Genomic DNA, 24053 nt, shown 5'->3' with positions numbered 1-24053 from the left:
GGTAAAAAACAAAAAAAAAAGAATACTGGAGTGGATTCCCAACCCAGGGATTGAACCCAGGTCTCCCACACTGCAGGCAGAGTCTTTACTGTCTGAGACGCCAGGGAAGCCCGTTATTTGTCTTATATCTACACCCTTATAAATGTCAGGTCTACAAGAGTCAGAATTTTATGTTTTGTTTGTTGCTGAATCCCAAGTTCCTAGAGCAGTTCCCTGCATACGCTGAGTGGCAGGTACATAGTAGGGACTTTATAACTAGGAGCTACTGTCATCACCATACACCTCTGTCTTGTTTGTAATGGGGATGTTGGCCAAACTCATCTTTATGCCTGGGGCAGTCCTGGCTCCAGTGACCTGCCAAACTTCGGTAATGGGGTCACCGTGCAGACTTGGCTCTGGTGTGACCTGCTCGGCCGAGGAGGTTATGCACCCAGAGTACATCTCAACAACCTGCCCTTCCAGAACAGAGGTCACTGGGTCAGCCTGCTCCACCCTCTCGATGTAAATATCCAACCTCAGGACACATGGACCATCCCCACAACCCTTGTCAGGGTCAAAGAAATCCAGGCAAGACTAGTCAGGCTTCCGGCTGTGTCAGAGGCTTGGGCTCTGATTCCAGTTCTGCCTCTGACTTGCTATGTGACCTTCAGTAAGTGACACTGCCTCTCTGAATGCGTATCTTTCTGTTTTATGTACTGAAAAAATATTTTTGCCAGAGCACTAATTATTTGCCAGAAATTGTTCAAAGAGCTTATGTACATGTAACTCATTTCTCTCAAGAACCATATGAAATGGGATAAGAATTGCCTTTATTTTACATAAGACAAACATGAGGCACAGAGAGGTTAAGTGACCTGCCCAAGGTCACACAGCTGGTAAATAGCAGAGCCAGGATCCAAGCTCAGGAGGGTCGCACTGCAGAGTCAGTGCTAGTAAGTACCATGCTCAATGGCATTGGATGGTGCCAGTAAAGTCACCTTTTGCTCCTTAGGGATCTGAATTTATTCCTCCTGATGGCGGCTCTATTATTTGGCAGACACTGATTTTCCTAAAGACTCCATTTGGCTTCCTGAAATAAGAATCTCCCGGGACTTCCCTGGCAATCCAGTGGTTAGGAATCTGTGCTTCCACCGCAGGAGGCAGGGGTTCAATCCCTGGTCAGGGAACTAAGATCCCATGTGCCGTGCAGTGTGGCCAAAAAACAAGAGAATCTCGCTTCCTACCCTTCTCCAAATCTAATAACTGAATCCCCCTGACTTCCAGAAGGAGACAGCCAGTGCTGTGTGGGACAACCAGCGTTGGGGGATGGGAACGCCGATGCCTAGTGCTTGTCAATCTTGGCCAAGTCCACACTACCAACCTGACATCACTGAACACAGAATTGAGCAGACAGACATAAAATCAGCTCCCATGAGCCACCGAGAGCAGCTCCAGCAAAGATGTGGCAACAGGGATTCGTAAGGGACTCCTGGGGTACAAACCACCAGCTGGTCCCCTTCACCCTGCCTCACAGGCCCTGCCAGGCCTCCCCTGAGGCCTCGCCCTTCCTAACCTGCAGGGGGCTGGGGATCCAGCTTTGGTCACCTCGGGAGGGCACACCAGCTGGGCAGCCTGAGAGCCGGGATGAGCAGGTGTAACAGGCGAACCAGCTGTGACTCATCTTCCTGGTTGGAACAGCCTCGCCTCCTCGTCACTCCCCACCCTCTTAGCTTCCAGTTGCCTTCAGGATCAAATTTAAACTTCTTAGCCTGTTGGACAAGGCTTGCCCTCATCAGGGCCCTGCCTTTCTTGCTAATCGGATCCTTCACAGCGTCTAGGCTAACCATCTCACAAACATCTTACTCATCTCCATCGCCACACCTCTGCTTGAGCTGCCCTTCTGGAATGCCATTCCTCTGCTTTGCCAGGATGGAGAGGACCCTCATGCCTCAAGGCCTGGCTCAGGAGCACTTTTTGAGGCGGGCCACTCCTCTCCACGGGCCTCTCCCTCCTCTGACTCCCGTAGGATCATGGCTCAGCAGGCCTAGACTTGAACTGTCGGTTAACTTTCAAAGTTAAACTCTAAGTTTCTTGAGGGCATGAGTGTCTTGTTTCTCTCTGTCCTCAGTACCTACTCAGCAATGCTTTATAAAGCTTTAATCCATTCAACCAAATTTTGCTGAACACCTATGGGTTTCCCAGGCGCTAGTGATAAAGAACCCGCCTGCAAATGCAGGAGACATAAGAGATGTGGGTTCGATCCCTGGGTCCAGCCCCTGAAGGAGGGCATGGCAACCAACTCCAGTATTCTTTTTTTTTTTTTTTTTAGAAACGGTTTATTTTCCATCTTGGTGGAAGTCTGTGAAAGAACAGCTTACGACCACTCCAAAAATATGGAACCCTTCACGAATTTGCGTGTCATCCTTGCGCAGGGGCCATGCTAATCTTCTCTGTATCGTTCCAATTTTAGTATATGTGCTGCCGAAGCGAGCACCAACTCCAGTATTCTTGCCTGGAGAATGCCAGGGACAGAGGAGCCTGTTGGGTTAGTCTATAGGGTCAAAAAGAGCTGGACATGACTGAAACCATTTAGCATGCCCACAGAATGCAGGCTCAGAGGGATGGGTAGCTTCCACCTTTACTAAATCCTGCCAGACTGTGTGTCACCAAGTTTATTAGCCTTTGTCTTTATGGCTTCTGGGCTTGGGATATGCTTCAAACACCTTTCTACATTTAAATCTTCGATTTGCGTGTAAGTGATCGTGGCTAAAGGGAGGAAAGGAGGAGGTCCAGTTGTTTCAACACCATCTACTGACACAGATGACTGAATAATAACCATCTGTTTTTTATAAAAGTTACATATATTTACAGATTCAGGAAAATTTTCTAGGAGTTACATCAACCTGACAACAGCTATCATTTCCAGGTAGTGGGACAATAGATGTTCCATAGCTACGTTCAAAAGTTTTCAGCAATACACATGTTTCATCTGTGTCATGAAAGAGCAATAACAATACGTTGTTAGAAAAAGTACCCTAGTAGGTGCCTTGACACTAGTTACGCTTGGTGCAAGTTACAAGGACATGCTAGAGTGGGTATCTGACTCCCAAGCAGGCCTGGGAGAGGCTGGGTGGAGCGGGGAGCAGGGTGGGGCCTGGGGGGGGAGGACAGCCTCCAGATGGGGACACTCCCTACCACAGGCACCTTGTCAGCAGCTATTATCAGAGAGTCACCGCCTTGGTCACTGGGCAGAGCTGTGAGCTTGCGATGGGTCACGTCTGAGCAATGGCAGCACGGGAATGGGCTTTCGTGCCTGGGTACAATGACATCACATCTCAACCAGAAACAGATGGCCACGTGGTCGGCAGCCCTGCTAGTGGAGCCGGCTGATCAGGTCAAGGTAACGCCCGAGGACACACAGGCCCAGGACTCCCACGGGAGAACCCCGCTCCCCGTCTGCTGAGTACCAGGAGGATGTAACCAAAGGTTGCATCTGGCCCAGAAATGGCCACAAGCAACAGATGCTCAGAGGTTCTGTTCTGCCATGCCAGGAAAGCAAGCAGTACAGTCATGGTTGATGAGTCTTACACCCCATTAGAACCTCAACCCCAAGAGGAATCTTATTTTTTCCAATGTTCTCAGTGCCTGATAGTGGAACTTACCCCAAAGCTGTTTGTGGAATGGCTGAATGAGTGCAAGATACCCTAAAGACTTCCAATTCCATTCTTTGCCCCTGGTATTTTCACTTTAAACTGGCAGATGGGTGAGAAAACTAATTATCTAGATCATGGACAACAGACATCTTCAATAACAGTTATTTTCAATAACCTTTGGATTATTGTTCCAGTTCATTAAGTTGTTATGCATCCAAGTTGAATGACAAGCAAGATGAAGCCAAGAGAATCAGAAACTCATTCTAATACTTGTTTCTTAAACTGGAAACTTCCATACAACACAGTTTCTTAGGGCAGATAATCTGTACATATTTGGTTTTCTTCTTTAGATGGTCTTTGCTTCTATGGACTGTCAGCTTTAAAAACAGGAAACAGAGGACAAGATGATTTACAAGTGATAAAAAGATGACAGTCATTCACTGACTCAGTCAATAAAGATGAGATGCCTACTGTACATCAGGTACCATGTGAGGTGATGGGGATACTCTTACACAAGAGTCTGTACCCTCAAGGACATACAGCCCTAAGCTAACATTGAGCACTTACTGTATGCTAAGGGTTTTACATACTTTTAACTCATTTAACCCTCATGACCCTGTGAGGTAAGTTCAGAGAGAAAAATAATTTTCCCAGATTGAACCACGAGGAGAGGCTGGGATTTGAATTCAAGCAGACTGATTCCAGAGCCTGTGTCCTTAAGCTTCGTGTTTTTTCTCTTGAGCAGGTGATACGGACACCAGGCAATGGCCAAGCAACATGATCAGTGCCACCCCTGATCAAGGCAGATGAGTACCAAAAAAGCACCCAGAAGGCACGCCTAGTCCTAGCTTGGGGATGCTCAGGGAAGGCTTACGGAGGAAGTGACAGGGAAGTTAGCCCAGAGGAATGGGGAAGGAGAAGGCAGGGGGTCCTAGGCAGAGGGACTGTCACCTACAAAGACCAGGAGACAGAGAAAGCACTGTGCCTCCAGAGCAATGCCATGGCGGGGGGGCGGGGGTGGGTGGGAAGTGACATGAAGCTGTGGAGAGAAGCACTGAAGGGAGGGAAGAAAGTGGCCGCTGCAGCCCTTCACTGGCCTGCCTCTCTCCAGGCGGAGGTGCGTGTCTATCCCTGATAAGGAAGCAGGGGAGGGCGCTGGGACCTGGGCGAGGTCCAGTGTGGGCTGCATGAGATATGGCAACAAGTGCCTATCCTACCCATTCGAGTCTTTTGTTACTCTCTAATTGATCATATTGTAAGCATATGACAGACAGCAAACATAATACAGATTAACTGCAATAACTGCAAATTTTGCAAATAGTGGATTTGATGAACAAGTAATGCTAGAAAACTGCTCCAATCTCAAGCAAAGGCACTGGCAACTGGGACCTGGTAGACTCAGTAAAGGGAGAGGCGATCGCTTATAAAAGAGTGGTGTGAATATCGAGAGAGTGCCGACCACAGGAAAACTGAGGGAGATCTCAGTCTTGTTTTTGGCCTTGTTGAGCAGAATGAGGGATCTTAGTTCCCTTTCCAGCAATTGAACTTGTGCCCCCTACAGTGGGGGTGTGGAGTCTTAATCTCTGGACAGTCAGGGAAGTCCCAGGTCTCACGTATTTTGGAAAAAATTCCCTCTGTGATTATGCTGCAAAAATGAGATGGGAATAATATTGTAGGATGCTAAACATGGTTTCACTCAAAAAATAATCATATAATTCTTTAATATTTTTGAAATTACAAGCTTTTATAATTCTGTTCAGTTTTCATGATGAAAGTCCCCATTAGACTTCCACACCACCCCCACCCGCCCCCCACCGGCCATCCCTACCATATACAATGAAACTCTGGTTCCCATTTTAAGTGGATTCACTTTTAGGTGAAATTTTTCTGGTGCCAGCCCTCTCCCTCAGCTAAGCAGGTCCTCTGCTCTCAGCAGCCTAGGAGGAAGGCTGTGTCACAGCAGATTTTGTATGGAAAGGCAAAATATTTCCTACAACGGTCGGCTCTTTATAGGGGCTGGTGTATCACATGTAAAAACGGAGTCCTTTTTCTCTCACCCTTAAGAAGTCACTGGGGGGGCGGGGGTTAAGCATGAAGACAAGAGCCTGTGCTTGGTTTGCCTTCTATCCCTGTCATTATTCCCAGCTGCCAGTCAAGGACCAACAGAGCACAGGACAAAACCCCCAGCTGCACACTCTTCACATCCTCACTGGCTGGGCCTCACGACCCACCCTGGGACCCCCGTCAGCATTCCTGGGCTACTGAGAAAGGGAACGCCACAATACAGGCCCTGAGAACAGCTGTGAGACCTCGTGACTCTTTAATCCTGTGATGCAATCCAGTAGTTTTGAAGAATATTGTCAAGGGCCACCATGCAACAGAAGAGTTATCAAATACATTTGCTCAAAAGTCTATGAACAGTGTACACATCCAAACTTCTCCCTACAATTTTAAATAAAAGCATAACTCTGTACAGATAGTCTGAGAATGTCAGAGCTGAAAAGAACTCATACTTAAAAAGACTTCATGTTTCAGATGAGGAAATTCAAATGCTAGGCCTGGGTCAGCAAACTTCTGTAAAATTAGTGAGTAAACAGTTTAGACTCTGTGGGCCATATGGTCTCTGTCACAACTCTTCAACTCTGTTGTAGCAGAAAAGCAGCCGCAGACAGTACATAAACAAATGTGTGATTGTGTTCTGATACAGCTTTATTTATGGACACTGGAATTTGAGTTTTACATTATTTTTCACATGCTACAAAAATATCATTTCTTCTTTTGACTTCAACCATTTAAAATTGTAAAGAGCCCGCTTTTAGTGGGCTACACAAACAGGTGGTAGGTAGACTGGATTTGGTCCCTGGGCCCCAGTATGCTGACCTCTGTCCGAGGCCACTCTGACACCCAAGTGTAGACTGTAGTGTGATATCTTGTTTATTTGTCCTTTGCTTTTCCCACCCACATTGAAGACTCTGATCTGCTTCATCATAAACTGCACAAGGAGCTCTATAAATGTCTTCTACATTTTAGAGGAGTCATACTAAGATCTGTCAGAAACATATGCCAGGCAGCAGCTGAAAGACCACTGATATAATGCTATATTGTGCATTGAACAAAAACAATCAAGAGGAAAATATAATAAATTTGAGCAACTCACTAAATTTGAAAAATAGGCTTTATTTTAACCAGTGGTATTGTATGATATCCTATATGGCATAACTGATTACAGTCAAGTTCATGAATACAAATAAGACGGCATTTTCCTTCATTCTCTCTTTTGTTTCCTGTTCAGAGAAATCAGGAGATGGGAGCATTGCGCTCAGAAACCAAGGAGCTCTTCTTCCACAGGCTCCTCCAGCTGAGTCCGGGCTCCTGGCACATTCAGCCTCTTAACATGTATATGGTCTCATGTGCAAAGACCTTTACGAAAAAAAGTATTCAGAGCAGTATTTCTGTAGGAAATCACACTAGCATTTACAACAAAACATGGCTGATAAAATTCATCTTGCTGTGGATCATGAGGATTTGAACTGCATATAGAGGAGATGAGGACTTTGCGTTCATTTTCCTTTAAAGAGGGGGCAGATCTTGGGTGAGGTGTGATCACCACCAGCTGCCTCCTTCCTTCTTGCTCCAGTTGACTTGTGGGTCCTACCCTGTCCCTCTGGAGTGCAGGCAGTGCTGCACCGTGAGAGAAATGGAAACATCTTGGCCCAAATATGAGATTCTGTCACACAGCCAACACTGGAAGTGGATCTACACTTTTTTCTTTCACAAAAGGTTTAAATATATGGGCCCTTATGTATCACAAGATGCCTGAAATTCAGAAAATTATGAAAACAACTCTTCTCCACCCCTGAGGATATTTCATCTTTATAAAGTTGAAAATACAAAATATTAAAATAATTTGCCCTTTCTCCCCATCAAAAGGAATCACATTCTCAAAGGATTCCTGCCATATAGAAAATTCTGAAACAAAATTTACTTCTCCCCAAACCAAGACCAGGAAGTCAATGTTAAGCTGCCAAGAAGACCCTTTTCCAAAGAAGGGTGGAAAAGATACCTCATCGCTTTTTAAAAAAATAATCATATTTAGACAACGATAGCAAAAGGAGTTTCTGGCCTCATGAGCTTTTATTTTTCACTTTGATTTTCAGCATGTCTTAGCATTGGTTACTGGGAGTGAAGAGAATGACTTGTTTTCCAAAGTCTAAGATATTCCTGGGACAAACCCTGATCTTTCCTGGTTGACGGCTCCCCAAAAATAGTCTGTTGGAAACCAGATGGCAAGAATGGAAATGCTATACATCCATCTGTTCCATTTCTTCATAGTTTTCACATCAAAAGCACCTGGAGTTATCACTTGTGTTCAACACAAAATAGTACTGGGGGCTGAAGAGAGGATGACGTCACCTGCCCTTAGCATCAGCCGAGGTGACACGGGTCCTGAACTACCCATAAGGTCTTCACTGGCAAACCTGCCTGGCACCAGGGCCTCCCGAAGAGAAGAGGACAAGCAGCCGTGCATGCTCAAATAGCAAGACGTGCAAAACAGATCATCACTCTGCTAGGAATAGAGAGCACACAGCAGGGACACTGACAGCAGGAACCAGCTCTGACTACTGGGCCAGTACTTAAGCAACCTCTGCACTGAAGGTGGGGTGTGCAGAGGAGTGGCAATGGCACCTGGGGGTGGGGCGGGGTGAGGGAGGAGGAGAGGGGAGGACGTACACGCATGCCCACACATGCACACGGGGTGCCTTCGAAGGCGCCCTGGCTCCTCGGGGCTCACAAGTGGCCGTCCGACAGCCTGACTACTTGCCTGGCTCAGAACTTCATCTGCTGCACTCTCTTAACCACACTTTCTTCTCTCCTTTTAAGGCACGAACATATTTAATGGTTTCAGGTATACCTGCTGAGTTCCGAGAACCACACTAAGCAAGTTAGTCACAGACTTAGTGCACAGAAGCCAGCTGGTCCTTTTTGGCTGGCACAGAATGAGGGACGGCTCCCCATGTGAAGCAGCCAGGAGGTGTGAGCCTTCTCTCTGTGCCACCGTGGGATGTGGTCAAACCCAACCCTCAGCATCAAGGCGGGGCCACAGAGAGGCCAAGATGGCAAAAGCATGACTGGGGTCTGGGATGTTTAATATTTTTTTACTTTGCTTTTAACAAACCATACAAGGTGGCAGCTCTTGCCTGCTTCACGGCCTCTCACGAACAAGAGCAAGCAGAGGCTGCCACGGAGCATCTGTCACTCCACATAGAGTCACTGTGATAGTTTGTTCATCATGTTTTACCCTCCCACAAAGTCAGACACACACACACACACACACGCACACATGCACGCACACGCACACACACACCCCTTCCACCATGGAGGAAATCTTTGCGACAAGAGGCACTTGAATGATATTTTGAGAGTTCTCATGAAAAGGCGTTCCCCTCACAGTGAAGTGGGATCAACAGAATAGAAACCAGACACTCAAGACTCCATCTCTTCTTGGTCAAGGGGTGGCGGCACGAAGCTGATGACTTCATCATAGGTCAGGCCTAGAAACCAGGAAGGAAAAGGAGGATGTGAGAGTTCAGACAGTCACTTTGCTGGGAAGCCACCCTAACTTCTAAGCTCAAGACCCTCCCCTCCCTGTCTAGGCTACTGGTTCAACGGGCCTCACTGCTTTTTGTGAACGTGTGATGACCCAAAAGTTCAAGGATGCATATAAAAGAACTATTTTTTGTGTCATCAGTGCCTCCTCTTTAAAGCTCTCTGGAGAAGATGCTTAAAAGTAGCAAACCAATTATTTGGGAAATGTACTAACAATGTGAAAGTCGTTTAGTCGTGTCTGACTCTTTGCGACCCCATAGACTATACAGTCCATGATATTCTCCAGGCCAGACTAGTGAAGTGGGTATTTTTTTTTTTCCTTTCCCTTCTCCAGGGGATCTTCCCAACCCAAGGATTGAACCCACATCTCCCGCATTGCAGGCGGATCTTTTACCAGGTGAGCCATAAGGGAATTCCCCCATATGCTACAGCAACAGATTATCCTGGCTTTGGGATTTGACTCAAGTTCTGGATTTGTGTTTTATGAAGAGAATATGAGCCTGGGTCTAGGAGACCTGGGTTCCATTTCTGGCTGTATCCTTAACTAGGTCTAAGCTAAGAGATAAGATATAAATGCTCTTCATTGTTTGTAAAGCTGTAAAAATTTCCTATTCCCTACTTAGCTCAAAGAGATGGTATAAATGCAGACATTCTGAGAACCTCAAAGCTCTATGCAGACGTAAGGGGCTGTGCACAAAATCAGACCAGACAGAAGCATCTCAAAGGTCCAGACAGGCATCATCTACAACAGAGGAACATACTCATTCCACGGAAGAGACCCTCACTGCAAGTTTTAATGAGTTGGATATAACCAGAAAAAACTCCCCCCACCCTCACAGCTTTTGGTTAGTGGCTCACCTAGGAAAGATTTTTAAATCTAGGTTCTCAAAAAGCTAGATGTTCATCTTGCTATGACTTACTTTTCCATTCGTCTATAAGGAGGTCCCTGCTTTCAAAAGACTGATCGTAAGGATCAGCCACTGGTTCGTCATCAGGATCGTGGTACTGGGCAAAGTAGGCATGTGCAAGGGCTTGTGCTGCTGTAATTCTCTTATCTGAGTCCAATACAAGCATCTTCTCCAGCAGGTCGACAGCTGGGAAGGAAAAATGAAGAGTTTTTAACACATTACCAAAATTTATGCTTTATTAAGCAAACACAGAGTTTCAATCCTTCATACCCAAAGAATTCTCTGAAGTTTCTGCTCTGAGATATATTACTTATATCTTATTTACTTTATAGCTTTATCTATATATAGAAATTTTGCTGAATCATTTTAAAATAAAATTACAGACATGCATTTTTTACTTCTAAATATTCCACCATAAAGACAGCTTCCTATACAATCATAAAACTGTTATTACATCTGACAAATATATAATCCCCAAACATCACCTAAAATCCAGGTCATGTTAAGTTTTCTTCAATTATCTTAAAGTTGTTTTTTATATCTAGTAACTAGTTCAAACCAGGATCCAACTAAGGACCATGCATTTCATTTTGTTGAGTTTCCTTAGTCTCTTCTATTTCTAGAATAACCGCCCCCACCTCTAGCCCCTATTTTTCCTAACTTTGACCTGAAAAGGCTTCCCCCCAAAACCGTTCTGTGCTATCACGTATCCGGACCCTTGTTTTCCTCTGTCCTCTGTATTTCCTGAAAACCCTGGTCAATTAAAATCTGGTAAGAACTGGGTTAAACATTTTTGGCAAAAATATTTTATAGGTGATGCTGTGTACTTAATGGCACATTAGGGCCATCTGTCCCATTAATAATGATGCTAAATTTGATCACTGGGTTAAGCTGTTTCTTTTTTGCTTTAAGCAAGTACCCTGTCAGCACTAAGTGAGTATCAGTTTCTTTCACTTATAGCTTTCAGCATCCATTGATTTTCCTTCCCAGCAACTATTTCATTAGCTGGGGGGGTCACAGAACCGTGGGTTTTTTTCCCCGTCTAATTCTTATAAATGATGATGTTTTGAGTTTCAGAATGGTAGCACCTGGGAGGACAAATAATAAATGACCACAGTTATCACTTTTGTGAAGCAAAGGCATTTGTGGCCTTGCAAATTATTGATTGTTCTTTAAATGTGGGAGGGCGCAGGGATGGGTAGTGAAGGCGGGGGTGGTGGTGGTGGTGGTGTGTGTGTGTGTGTCCTTTTCCTGAAGAGATCCACACTGCGTACACTGGAGGTTGTGAAAGACTCCCATCCTTCAGGCTCAATTCCAGAGTTGAATCTCTTCCAAAAGAGAATGTGGGTTTCCAAGGAATACAGTAACAAAGGGAATATTTATGTGTCAAGTTCATAAGTTTACACCTTGAAGCACTCAGAAAACTGCCTAGACATATATCCTCTTCTTAGAAACAATCACCTCATCAGGTGCTGTCTCGAGCATATGATCTAGAGTCTCTGCCACCCCAGGGTAAGATGAACTATGTCCTTATAACCAACACCTTGATAAATTAAGATCAAGGTTAAGAAAAAGATTCCTCTAAGATCCTGACAGATACAAATACACACGCATCAAACAGCAACTTAAGTTTTACTTCATGTTTTGAGAATAATGGTGAAACATGAAGTCAGTGACGGACAAAAAAGGGCTGTCAACCTTTACAGTGTTGGTGTATTCCTGCTGGGTTAACATGCTGGGCACGAGTTCCTGGTCAGGCTACACCATGTTCCGCCTGTAAGAAGAGACTCTACACGATGTCAGCGTCTGGCAGTGGACTGGCAGAATCTGTGTAAATACTGAGAGCTGCAGTGCTGGGCAGCAGGTGGCCCAAAGCCTCCTTCACTCACGTGCCGTCTACAGTGCTAAGTGGTATCCAGTTTTTTTTTTAATGATTAAATGTCACGATCCCAGAGAAGGGGGATGCTTATCAGGATGGAAGTGACTCCAATAAACTGCCGGGACACACATATCCCCCCTTCCCTGGAAGAATGAATGAACAAATCGCTTTGAGCCAACCATCAGGAAATCAAACAGTGAGCACTGCCATGTCTAAAACATGAGCTGAGATGATGAAAAAATTCATAACAGAATTAAAGACAAGGAAGCTACCAGCTTACAACATAATTTCCTAATATCCTACAGTCCTTAATGACTCAAAGAGAGCTTCTCACAGACCCTTGAACTAGATAATACAGTATAAATAAATCATACAAAGCCAGTGAGAGCAAACCAGGGCAGATGCAAACCCAAACCAACCCTGGCAGAATTCTGTATACCCCTGATGAGTCCATGGATTTATTCTTAGACGTAAGCGTGATCCAGCTGAGACCTGACACATTCTCCATCTCCAAGGCCGACAAGCTCAACACTTCAGAAAGCATGAGCATCTCTGCTATTGTAAGAATTATCATAGCAACACTAAACCGCTCTCAAGCAATCACTGTGGATGAAGTACTTAGAAAGGTAAAGCCACTTAGCCTTCACTCCAACTTCTGAAGAGGCTGTCGTCAGCTCTCGGATGAAACTAAACCCGAAGCACAGCTGCTGGGACCCTTAAGCAGAGGAATGACTGAAACCGAGATTTAAAAACATACTACTAAGATACAACTTCAGAAAAAGAAGAAGGTTGATCGTATTATTATCACAGCGTTGCTCCACTCTTGTCATAGGGAGGGCCGTGTCTGATTTTTCTGTTGTTGCTGTTGTTCAATCCCTAAGTTGTGTCCGACTGTGACAGCAGCAGGTCAGACTCCTCTGTCCTCCACTATCTCTTGGAGTTTGCTCAAGTTCATGTCCATTCAGTTGGTGATGTTGTCTAACCATCTCATTCTCTGCCGCCCCTTCTCCTTTGGCCTTTAATCTGTCCCAATATCAGGGGCTTTTCCAATGAGTTGGTTCTTTGCATCAGGTGGCCAAAATATTGGAGCTTCAGCATCAGTCCTTCCAATGAGTATTCAGGACTGAATTCCTTTAGGATGGACTGCTTGGATCTCCTTGCAGTCCAAGGGACTCTCAAGAGTCTTCTCCAACACCACAGTTCAAAAGCATCAATTCTTTGGCACTCAGCTTTCTTTATAGTCCAACTCTCACATCCGTACTTGACTACTGGAAAAACCATAGCTTTGACTATACGGACCTTTGTTGGCAAAGTGACGTCTCTGTTTTTTAATATGGTATCTAGGTTTATTACAGCTGTCCTTCTAAGGAGTAAGCATCTTTTAATTTCACTGCCACTGTCTGCAGTGATTTTGGAGCTCAAGAAAATAAAATCTGCCACTGTTTCCACTCCTATCTGCCAGGAAGTAATGGGACAGGATGCCATGATCTTAGTCTTTTGAATGTTGAGTTTCAAGCCAGCTTTTTCACCCTCTTCTTTCACCCTCATCAAGAGGCTCTTTAGTTCCTCTTCACTTTCTGCCATTAGAGTGGCAACATCTGCATGTCTGAGGTTGTTGATTATTTCTCTGGGCAATCTTTGATTCCAGCTTATGACTCATCCAGCCTGGCATTTTGCACAATGTACTCTGCATGTAATTAAATGAGCAGAGTGACAATATACCGCATTGTCATACTCCCTAATTTTGAACCAGTCATTTGTTCCATGTCTGGTTCTAACTGTTGCTTCCTGACTCGCATACAGGTTTCTCAGGAGACAGGTAAGGTGGTCTGGTATTCCCATCTCTTTCAGAATTTTCCATGGTTTGTTGTGATCCACACAGTCCAAGAGGCTTTAGCATAGTCAGTGAAGCAGAAAGTACATGTTTTTCTGGAATCCTCTTGCTTTCTCCATGATCCAATGAATGTTGGCAATTTGATCTCGGGTTCCTCTGTGTGTTTTCTGAATTCAGCTTGTCCATCTAGAAGTTCTTAGCTCACATACTGCTGAAGCCTAGCTTGAATGATTTTGACCATAACCTTGCTGGCAATGAAATGAGCTCAGCTATACAGTAGTTTGAATGTTCTTTGACACTGCCTTTCTTTGGATAGCACTGTCCCCCATCTTTTCCTAGAGTCAGGGGATTAGAACCTCAGGCAAATGCCACTTTTGGGGACCAAAAGAAGTACACAACAGCCCCCAGTTTTAAGGAACAAAGCAACTCCTTTTCAGCCAAGGTAGTACACATCCTGCAGCTGCCACGGTCACGTCCCTTTGCCAAAGACCCTGGGAATGGTGGTGACAGGAAGGAAGGTAGAGCCGTTCTTCAAAGCTTCACAAAGAAGAGAGAATGGTTAGGTGTCTGAAGGCAAAAGAGGACAGGGGAAGGGAAAAGGACGTGAGGATGACAGGATCTGTAGCACTGGGGAGCTGCAGGCCGAGTGGGCCACACTGTAGGGTGCACGGGGGGGGGGGGGGGGTCGCTAACTACACTCTGTGCTTTGGTTGTTTCCAGCTCAGTGCTGACACCGCGAAACGGCAGCAGTGATGACCGAGTTACAGGCTTTCCGTTTCTCTTCCTTCCGTGTCCCTCGATCTCTTCTCCCAGCGTTCCCATTACTTTCTTTCCTTCCTTCACGTTCCCGCTTATTTCCCCCATCAAATTCTGTGATCATAATTTAAATGATATAAGCATGTCATGAGATAAACAACCTGACAGTACAAACATGGATAACACAGCATTACTTATCACCTTCTGAGATTTAATTAACAGTACATATTTAGTCAAAAGGATCCCTAACTTATGTCACAGCCAATTCAATATCCACAAGACGAGGATACAGTCAACTTACCCAAGGGATTGGCACCAATAAATACATTTGCAAAGTTCATCTTCGGCATCTGGGTCAAAGACTGAATGTAGTTTCTTGCCTGCAAAACAAAGGGTTTTCAAAATGGCTTTGTTCAATATTTTTACTGCTCTCAAAGATCCCTGGTCCTGTCATAGAGCAAGTGTTAACTGACAAAGTCTGCTAGCTTCAGTGTTTATGAATGTTGCTGATATTCATCACAGACTTCTCTCTCCCGCCATCCTAACCTTCTTATTTACCATCATCATCTTTATTTATTCCTGCTCTCTCACAGTTAAATTTCAAGTGAACAAAAGTGCTAACCAGCTAAGTTCCCATTCATTAGCATTCTGGTCACATGATCAGAAGTTTAAAACAATGAGGCCAAGATACCTGAGAAGTAGCCCTTCCTGAGACAGTCTTCCTGAAAAAGCTGAAGTTGGCATAGGGTTTAGTATTCCCAAAGAAAGTCTAAGATCAACCATCTTTTGATGAGCTGATCTTATCAGGGACTCTCAGTATATTAAAAGGATGTCAGTATTAAACCTTGTTAACAAAATATTTTTGGTAACAAGGAAATAAACATAAGCTTTATATTATGCTAAGAGGTTCAAACACATTTAAAAAAAATACTAAACCAACTTAATAAACATAATAAAGAATAGTGGATTATAAGTTACACAGCTTAGGCTTTCCCCTACCACTTATAAGATACATCTTCTTGGGCAAGTCTTAACTAGTGTATCAATGACCTCATCTTTAAAATATTAGTATTACTATTAGATATTAGTATTTGGCTTGCCTATATCATATGGTTATCGTGATACTCAAGCAAGATAAAACTAGTGAGAGAGCTTCCAACTAAAATTTTGACACAAAAGAACATTTATATACAAATTCAGATTTTATAATGTTTGGTTCTTGGGGTGGGACAGACTTGAATTACTCTCTTTTAAGTCTTGAGCTCTTCATCTATAAAGTGGGATTAACAATAGTGCCAACCTCAAAGGGCAGGAGAGAGGACTTGTGATAACAAACCAATACCCTCCTTAGCACCATACTTGGGTTCAGAGGGAGAGCTCAAATAAACATCAGCTGCTATCACTGTTGCCTTTAGAAAGGAAAGCCTGCTCTCATTTTCTAAGGATGTTTCAACTTGATAATTTCTGACTTTATTCTAAGGAACTCAAGGTGTTAAAATACTTTCAAGGGCTGATAGCTCTAAATAAAGGCAAAAATATACACACACATAAAAAGATCAGAAAAAATTCTAGCTGCTAGGGCAACTTCACCTTTTTAAATTTAAAAAAAATTACATATATATATAAATTAGATCACTAATATTAATATATATAATATTATTTACAGTCTGTAACAGTGATTCAAACTTCTTGTCAATTATATTCCATGTAGAGTTATGCTATATTTCCTATCCTTGTAGCTTTCTTTTATACATAGTAGTTTGTTCCTCTTAATAACTTCACCTTCTTCAACACTGCATGCAGAGCAAACAGGAGAGGCCCACTTTGAGAAGCAGCTGAGAATCTTTTCAATTTGAAAAGAAAGCTCTAGGAATTGAATTATTGACAAGCCTGTTATCTCTTCCTATGTGAGCATGTAGATAAGAGAAGAAAGGGAAAACAGAGGTGAGAGAGACCATGTCATACAGAGAACAGTCTTACCTCTAATAAGATAAATAAAAAGACTACCTGAATAAAGCCATGTGGCTAACCTGATTCCCCAAAAGATTAAGGACATCTTACAAAGAAGTGCCCCAATCACCTCTGATGGTAAAAGTAGACTTAGGTTAAGTAGTCAAGCATTGGTAAAAAAAAAAAAAAAAAAAAAAAGGCACCTAACCCTCTCAAAGTGTTCCTGATTTTCTACATTATTTGCATATTTTATTTCAAATATAGAACTTTTCAGCGTTAGATATTTTATAGGTGTTTTTAAATAAAGGCTCTTGTTTTGGTCATTAAGAAAATGGATAAATAGGAAAATGTGCTAATGGCCTTCAGTTAATACACCTCCAATTAAAAATTATTCGATGGTAGCATACCCTGACTGTAGGCATAGGACCCTAGGAAAACACAAACCTCCTCTTGAGCACTAAATTCATAAATAACATCATTTTCTATGTACAAGCCTATAAATTATATTCTCCATTCACAGGACTGGGTGACATTTTAATCCCAAACGTCAAGTCTTGTAATAGCACATAGACAGTCATTGCCTTAGTCGCCCTAGAGGCGCATGCAAACATTCAGTGACGTTACAATCTGTGTTGGTTATACAGTGGCAATAAAATGCGAATGTGGCCTTCTGAAATAGATACTCCTCAACAGTCAATCTGTTCTCACCTCATGGCTTGGCATCCTGTTAATGAGATAAGCAGGGGGAGTCCCCGTCAGACGCATAATCTGCTGAAGCTGGTTAATATCTTAAGATGCCTAGTCAAGGGCATTGTTAAGCATACAGTGCAAAAAATAACTTTCAACTCAAAAAGTTTTAGAAAAGGCCAAAAAGCCACCCCCAAACAAAAAATCTACTCCCACCCACCCCACCCAACCCAGGTCAGAGCCCAAGGCTGCATGTGAAAGCATGCATCTGTGAATGGCATGAGAGTTAGTAGCCATGGAGCCAGTGATGGGCCAAGTGGAGAAGAAAAACTTTTTTTTTGGTTTTAGCATGATCTTTAACATGAAATATTTACGCTCCCTGGAAAGAGACTGCCCCTTGACCCGGGATGCCAGCCAGAGAACTGTTTCCAAGTACTGATGGCCACAACCTATTTGCTTGTGGGGTAAATGAAGAGGATTCAGAACATTTTGATCCAACTTCAGACAAAATAAAATATCCAATGTAACCATTTCAGGTACAGGTTAAATTTCTGTGGCACAGGTTCTGGTGATTCTCTAAAATACCACCCCTCCTTAATGTAAGACCAAGGTGGTATGTGTGTTGACACGCAAGGCCAAGCTTTAAAGACAGTAGTTAGTGATACATTTAAAATACATGCCACAAACACACAATGTAAGTGAAGGGGAAGTGGGGGGAAAATGAGAAGCTAACAGCAGAGACAAAACAGAAGTCACAGCTGCCGATGGTATTACAGCATGCCACAATGATTTCTCCCACAAGTCTCTTTTTAACAGGTGAACAGACTGACTTCGCTTACAAAACATCCGGGAGGAAGCTGGCAAAATACTCTGAGTATCTGATCTGACAAAGGCAGAACTCTGAGGTTTTCCCAATGTATGCAGACATAGGTACACTGCACTCTAACCTTCTCTCTTTTAGCTGGCCCATCAATATTAACACAATCACAGGAACTATTAGTTTATCATGGATTGCTGTTAAAGCAGAGTGGTGGGATTTTTAAAATCCTCAGCACAATAAAAACCTTTTCATATCCCCTTTCTTGGTATTTATTAATTCCCTCCTTCTCTTGTAGCACCATTTTCAGTAAGTACCGTAATCAAATAATTTCACTTCTTTGTGGCTTCTCTCAATGATCTTTCCAGTTGAGCTCATCCTCAGAACTTAAATTCCTTAGTGGTCAGATTACTACAAACACATGTTTAAGGCTGGCTGTTAGGAAAGAGCTGGAGCCATGGCTCCACCCTGCCTCTCATGCTCCCTGGCCCAAAGACAGGCCAGCAAATCCAAAAGATGGTGTGAAGTTCTTCTAACGTTCTCAATAAATTCAGGTTTACCTCTAAACAAATTACAAACAGTACTCTGCATGCTAAGAGAAAGAAACAAAAGGGGGTCACTAACTAAGCCAGCAATAATAGTATCAGCTGCGTTTTAAAATGTTGAAATCCTGCCACCTTTCTCTTCTTTTCTGTGAACAATAACTTGGTCTGTACATTTCCGTGTTTTTTTTTTTTTAATCTTCTTTAGTCAAATAGGTTATTATATCCCTTTTTTGTCAGGAGTTCAGGAAGAAAATATTTTCAGCAAAATTTTGGAGAGTGAGTCAGTGAAAGGGCTTTTGTTTTCTTCATATGATTTATTTTTTATTTTTGTCCTTTCACTGATTACTATAGGTATTGGGTCACCAACCAAAAAATATTCTCTGGACATCCATCATGACTCATTTACCCTCTTTCTCACAGCACATTCTAATTTATTCTCAGTCAGTCCAACTATTCCTATACTCTCTTACTCAGAATGTTCTCGTATTTATTGACCGAATTCCATCAATCAATAATAATGGCATCACTTCACTACTTTTCAGGAGTAAGGAAAATAGCTATTGGCTTTCTCGGTTTACTACATTCCTTCTCTAATACGTTTTTCTTTTCATGTTGAAAAGCTTTAAACAATTTTACTCACTTGGTTTTGCTATTTAGACATCATGTTTCACACATCACATGCTTCTAAGATAAACTGGTACTTGAGCAGTATTACTAACATCAAATTAATCTTGTCTACTCTTTTCAATGTTTAGTTTTTGTGCACTCACCGTAAGGGAAAAAAACACATTTTCTTATTCCTATACTCAGTGCAATGTTATTTAACTTCTGTATTCTGATACTCAATTTTATTAAGCTCAACTTCTATGCGAGAGATGTTGAAATGTATGATGCGCTCTATTTCACATAAATACATTTCATTATTAGGGCAGGCAATTAAAAAAAGGATTACAACAGGTAAATATTATCATTTTATACCCACCCTTTTTCTTCTGACTAACAGCACATATCTATAGGGCAGATGGCTAAGGGTGGGTGAGAAGATTGAGAAAGAGCTGCTAGTGGGCATCCCCAGACAGAGGATGCATTTGCTATCTCATGAGGCTATTCAGTAATAAACTGAGCTCCTCCCTAACCCTACTCCCTTGCCCCCATGTCCTATTAGACAATCTTTCTAAGCAAAAGCATTTAAAACAAAAAGGCACCATCCTCTCTAAGCATCATCTCATCTCTTCTTTGATTCATTCCAATCCAGCTCCTGCACTTCAAAAAGCAAAAAGAAAACACTCCTTCTGGCTGACACTCTGGTCAATAACTCTGACAATGACTTTCAAAACAGTGTGCAATCGCATGAGATTAAAGTCTAGGACATGCTATCAGAACATCTGGGATGTAAACTCGGCTCTGCCAAGTGACGTGGTGCGTGACTTGGGCAAGTCCCAGTCTCCCTGTGCTTTAGCTTCCTCATCTTAAATCAGTGAAACAAATGAAAAGCCTGCCTCTGGCTACCCAGCAGGCTTTCCAACAGGGCAAAGGAATCCTTCAGTCAGAAACACTGGGAGGAGAACCCAGAAGGCAGCACTGTAACCTGGCCTCACAGCTCTTTTTCCCTTTTATCCAACTGCCTGGCAGCAGACAGATGGGAAAACGGGAGAAAGACTGGGCTTTCCTCATTTCTCTCACGTCTGTGGCCCAAGAAAATGACCAACAGTAGGAGCCAAAGTAAGCCAGAGTCACATTCCCATGGCTTCCCTCTAAAAGCCTCCTTAGAAGCAGGAAGGCATTAGCTCCAAAGCTTTTTCTCAGGGTACTCAAACTTGTAATTACACAGGCAGGCTGTGGGAGAAGGATTTACAACCCTCATCCTGTGGATCCGAGGTGTTAGGAGTGGGGATGTTACCTCTGATGGTCTGGAGACGGGGTAGACACAGACCGCTGTGGAGGACAGACACCTTACACAGGATGTACAAGTTGTCTATTCTAAAGCAATAAAAAGCAAGTAACTTCTGGAAAAGGGCAAGATAGTGCAGGCAATGCACTCTTCATTCTTTTAGTGATAAAGCTAGACTGATATACAGGAAAGCTCATGCTTTGAGGATAAGTATTAACCAAAAAAGTGAAAGGAGCCCTTGAGTGAAACTTTGAGAAAGATGATGTCAGGGCTGGAGAATGGAGACAACAAATGTTCCATCTCCTGGAATGAATTAGAATCTCAGATCTCACTTACTGTGATAGTACTGCCCAACACAAGCTCCCATGCTCTAGTACTGTACCCAGATAGAGAGAGAGAAAACAAAACACACTCATGCATGTGAGCAGGCAGGTACACGTACACACACGCCTCACCCTGGAGTCAGCACACAAAGGGCACATGTGCTTACAAACATACCCAGGTCAAAGTACAGACTGACAGAAGGGAAGTGGCAGAGGCTCCCAGCAGGGCAGATAATTACAATCAAGGCATCAACTCACAGACTCTGAGGAGATTTTCTTCAAAAGCTCAGCCCCTGGGGTTCCAACGAGTCTTAAAATGAGCTTCAACTGATCAATATCTAATGGTGGACTATAAAGGAAAATGTTGGGACAAAATAAAAATGAAAAGCAAACAAAACAAACAAACAAAATACCCCAATAACAAAAACTTAAAACCCCAAACCAAGCCAAAATGGTGAATTCATCTAGGTCAAGGTTTCTGCAGGATGGTCACTTCAAGTAGAACATGCTCCCCCTGTACATAGTTTCAAAAGCTACCACACACATACCCGACTTACATTTATTTTGTGCATGTGTCAACATCCCCTGTCAGTAGAGTTAAGCAGCTGTGGCTGGGTACTTAGCTGCCAAAGACAGCAGGTGAAAACATAAAAGCAGCACTCAGTCCATACGCTCAGCCCACACCTACCTCCTTCCCTTCCACCGAAGCACCAGGAGCCAGTCAAGCAAAGAACACGAGTCAGCAGAGGGCCACAGAGAAGAAAGCAGCAGAGAGCACAGGAGTGAGGGATATACACAAGCCTGCCTGTGAACACTCCTCTAAGGCGTGACCCAGGGCGCCTGTAACATGACAGGCTGCACGACCTGCAAAGGTCCCAGGGCCTAACCAGTTGGGATGCCCTCCCGAGAACCTCTCCTGGCTGTGGCAGGCAGTGGTCTGTGAGCGACAGTGGCCAGCAGAGGGCCCCACCACCCCACTGCAGCACAGGTCCTACAGGAGTGCGGCAGTAACGCAGTAACACAGAGCGTAAGGCTTCGACCTTATATAAGTGCGCTACAAACCTCACACACCCCAGAGCTCTACATAATAGGCCACAACACCCAAGCCTTTTACTGTGTCGCCAACTCTTCTATGCATACTCACTATGCAAGTGCATGTACTGACCAGAAATCAGAAACTTTCCACTTAATTCTGCTTTTCGCCTTGCCTAAACAGCTAAAAGGAGAAAAAAAAAAAATCTTGTAAAATAGCTCTCAGTATTTTTTTTATGGAAACTTGAATGTTATCCATGTCTATACTGACATTCAGAGGGAAAAGGAAGAGAGGATGACGATCTCCTGACTCTTGTCATAAAAAAACCTGTCAGGTTTTGCAGGATTAGCTCGTTCTCAACTTCGGGCCTCAGCTTAACCTTCACTTCCTCAGAGAAACTTCCCCTGCGCTACATACAGAAGAGGCACTGCCTTCCTGGTCACCCTCCATCTCGGCACAACGCTTGAGCTCCTCACAATCCGTAACTGCTTTGTTTGCTTACTGCCTATCACCTCTACTGACCTGAGAGAGGGGCTACTCTGCCTGCTCACCACTCGTCCCCAGTGTTCACACTCTCATCTGCTACATGCTGAGCACTCAAAATATTTGAGAAGGTACAGCAGGATGGAGAGGAGGGAGAATGAAGAAAAGACTTCTGTTTATGATTAGAAATATGAAGGCAGCACAGTGTAAAAGATAATGGCCACTGTGGGCCATAGTTGCCGGAGTTACAGGAATTGATTACGCAATAATAACTTGCCCTATTCTTTTCTCCCCTCCAGATATGAAATTGGCTTAAATGCAAGAAAATTCTAGACAAGAGTCAGCAAACCTCAATCTGCTGTCTGTTTTGAAAATAAAGCTGTACTGGAACACAACCCTGCCCATTCGTTTATGGGCTGTCTATGGCTACTTTCACCTTATGTGGGAGAACTGGGTGGTTACAACAGAAACTGTATGGCTCCCAAAGCCTAAAATATTTACCAGGTGGCCCTTTAAGTAAAAGTTTTTAGAGTCCTATCCCAGACCCAAACAATATGTTCTATAAAAAAATAAATTAAAATCAAGTCCACTCACAGACGGGCTTCTGTGGTGGCTCAGATGATAAAGAATCTGCCGGCAATGCAGGAGACACAGGTTTGACCCCTGGGTCAGGAAAATCCCCTGGAGGAGGGAATGGCTACCCACTCCAGTATTCTTGCCTGGAGAATCCCATGGACAGAGGAGCCCACTCACAGAAGTTACTTCTGAATTAAGAACAGTAGAGAATAACATTATAAATCAACTATACTCCAATATAAAATAAAATTAAATTAGAAAAAAAAGAATAGGAGAGAATTTTATTCTTTGCAGGGGGCAAAAATCAATGAGTTCTGGAGGCTAAAATTTCAATACTGAGGGAAAAAAACTGAACTACTTTAAAGAGTCAAGTTTTATGCCCCCACTGAGGAAGACTCTGGGCTGTGGGTTTCTCAAGAGTCTTACCTTCACCCTGAAAAGTAAACCACTCCTACTGGTCACAGTGGTCATGATCTGGAGGACCCCATGTCCTTTTCCCACCTCAGCCAGTAACAAACAATCTCAGGGCTGAAGAATAAAGTAAAGCCCTGAATCCTCAACTTCAAGTCACAAACAGCAATACCCTCCATTCTCCCCTCCTACCAAACCTTTTCTCTCCTTACTTTTCAAAAGTCCTGCTCAAACAAGAACTCTGCCATGAAGTCTTCCTGGGTATCTCGAGCTTGAATTAATCTCTGCTTCTTCTCCATAACTTATTTATACTCTATTATAGTATCTGTATCACTCTGTCTTGTTTTATAAGCAGAGAACAGACAATTCATTCAAACGACTCCTATAACTTAGGTTCTGCTAAGTATGATCATTCTAGTTTGGAGGACAGGTACCATCTTATCTTTAGCACCTTCCACTGAATAGCTCAATAAATATTAACTTGAAAGGTCTTCCTATAATAAGACTTTTCAAAGCAGCTCCACCCCTCTGTATTGCCCTCAAAAATCTAGAATGACTACTCTAGTGGGAAGTCTATATATATACAAAAAAAGTTAAGAAAAGTTGCTTCATTTCATATGCAAACACTCATCTTAAATGCTTACACTATAAAGAGTACACAAATACAGTGCGATGACAGCATATAAGGGGTACAGATAAACAGAGTTGGTACAGCATGACA

General features: G+C 43.3%; 1 protein-coding gene and 1 non-coding gene across 3 annotated transcripts in view; both read right to left on the bottom strand.

The window, feature by feature from the left end:
* Positions 1-2366: 2366 nt before the first annotated feature.
* Positions 2367-2473, bottom strand: LOC136151959 (U6 spliceosomal RNA). Its single transcript, XR_010660121.1, has one exon. It is a non-coding gene; the product is annotated as a U6 spliceosomal RNA (small nuclear RNA).
* A 4316-nt stretch (positions 2474-6789) lies between these two features.
* Positions 6790-24053, bottom strand: part of MAPK14 (mitogen-activated protein kinase 14) — a 75421-nt gene continuing 58157 nt past the window's right edge. The window contains exons 9-12 of one of the 2 annotated variants that reach the window (XM_065913172.1): positions 21088-21167; positions 14918-14996; positions 10160-10333; positions 6790-9184 (exon numbers count right to left, since the gene is read on the bottom strand). In XM_065913172.1, coding sequence (XP_065769244.1) covers positions 9117-9184; positions 10160-10333; positions 14918-14996; positions 21088-21167 — 401 coding nt within the window. In that variant the 3' untranslated portion in view covers positions 6790-9116. Of the gene's footprint in view, positions 9185-10159; positions 10334-14917; positions 14997-17274; positions 17355-21087; positions 21168-24053 lie in introns of both variants that reach the window. The other variant, XM_065913173.1, reaches the window with a different exon arrangement.

Source organism: Muntiacus reevesi, chromosome 20, assembly GCF_963930625.1.
Source record: "Muntiacus reevesi chromosome 20, mMunRee1.1, whole genome shotgun sequence".
In the NCBI taxonomy this organism is placed as follows: Eukaryota; Metazoa; Chordata; class Mammalia; order Artiodactyla; family Cervidae; genus Muntiacus; species Muntiacus reevesi.
The sequence above is the reverse complement of the archived record's forward strand: the minus strand, read 5'-3'. Positions and strand labels throughout refer to the sequence as shown.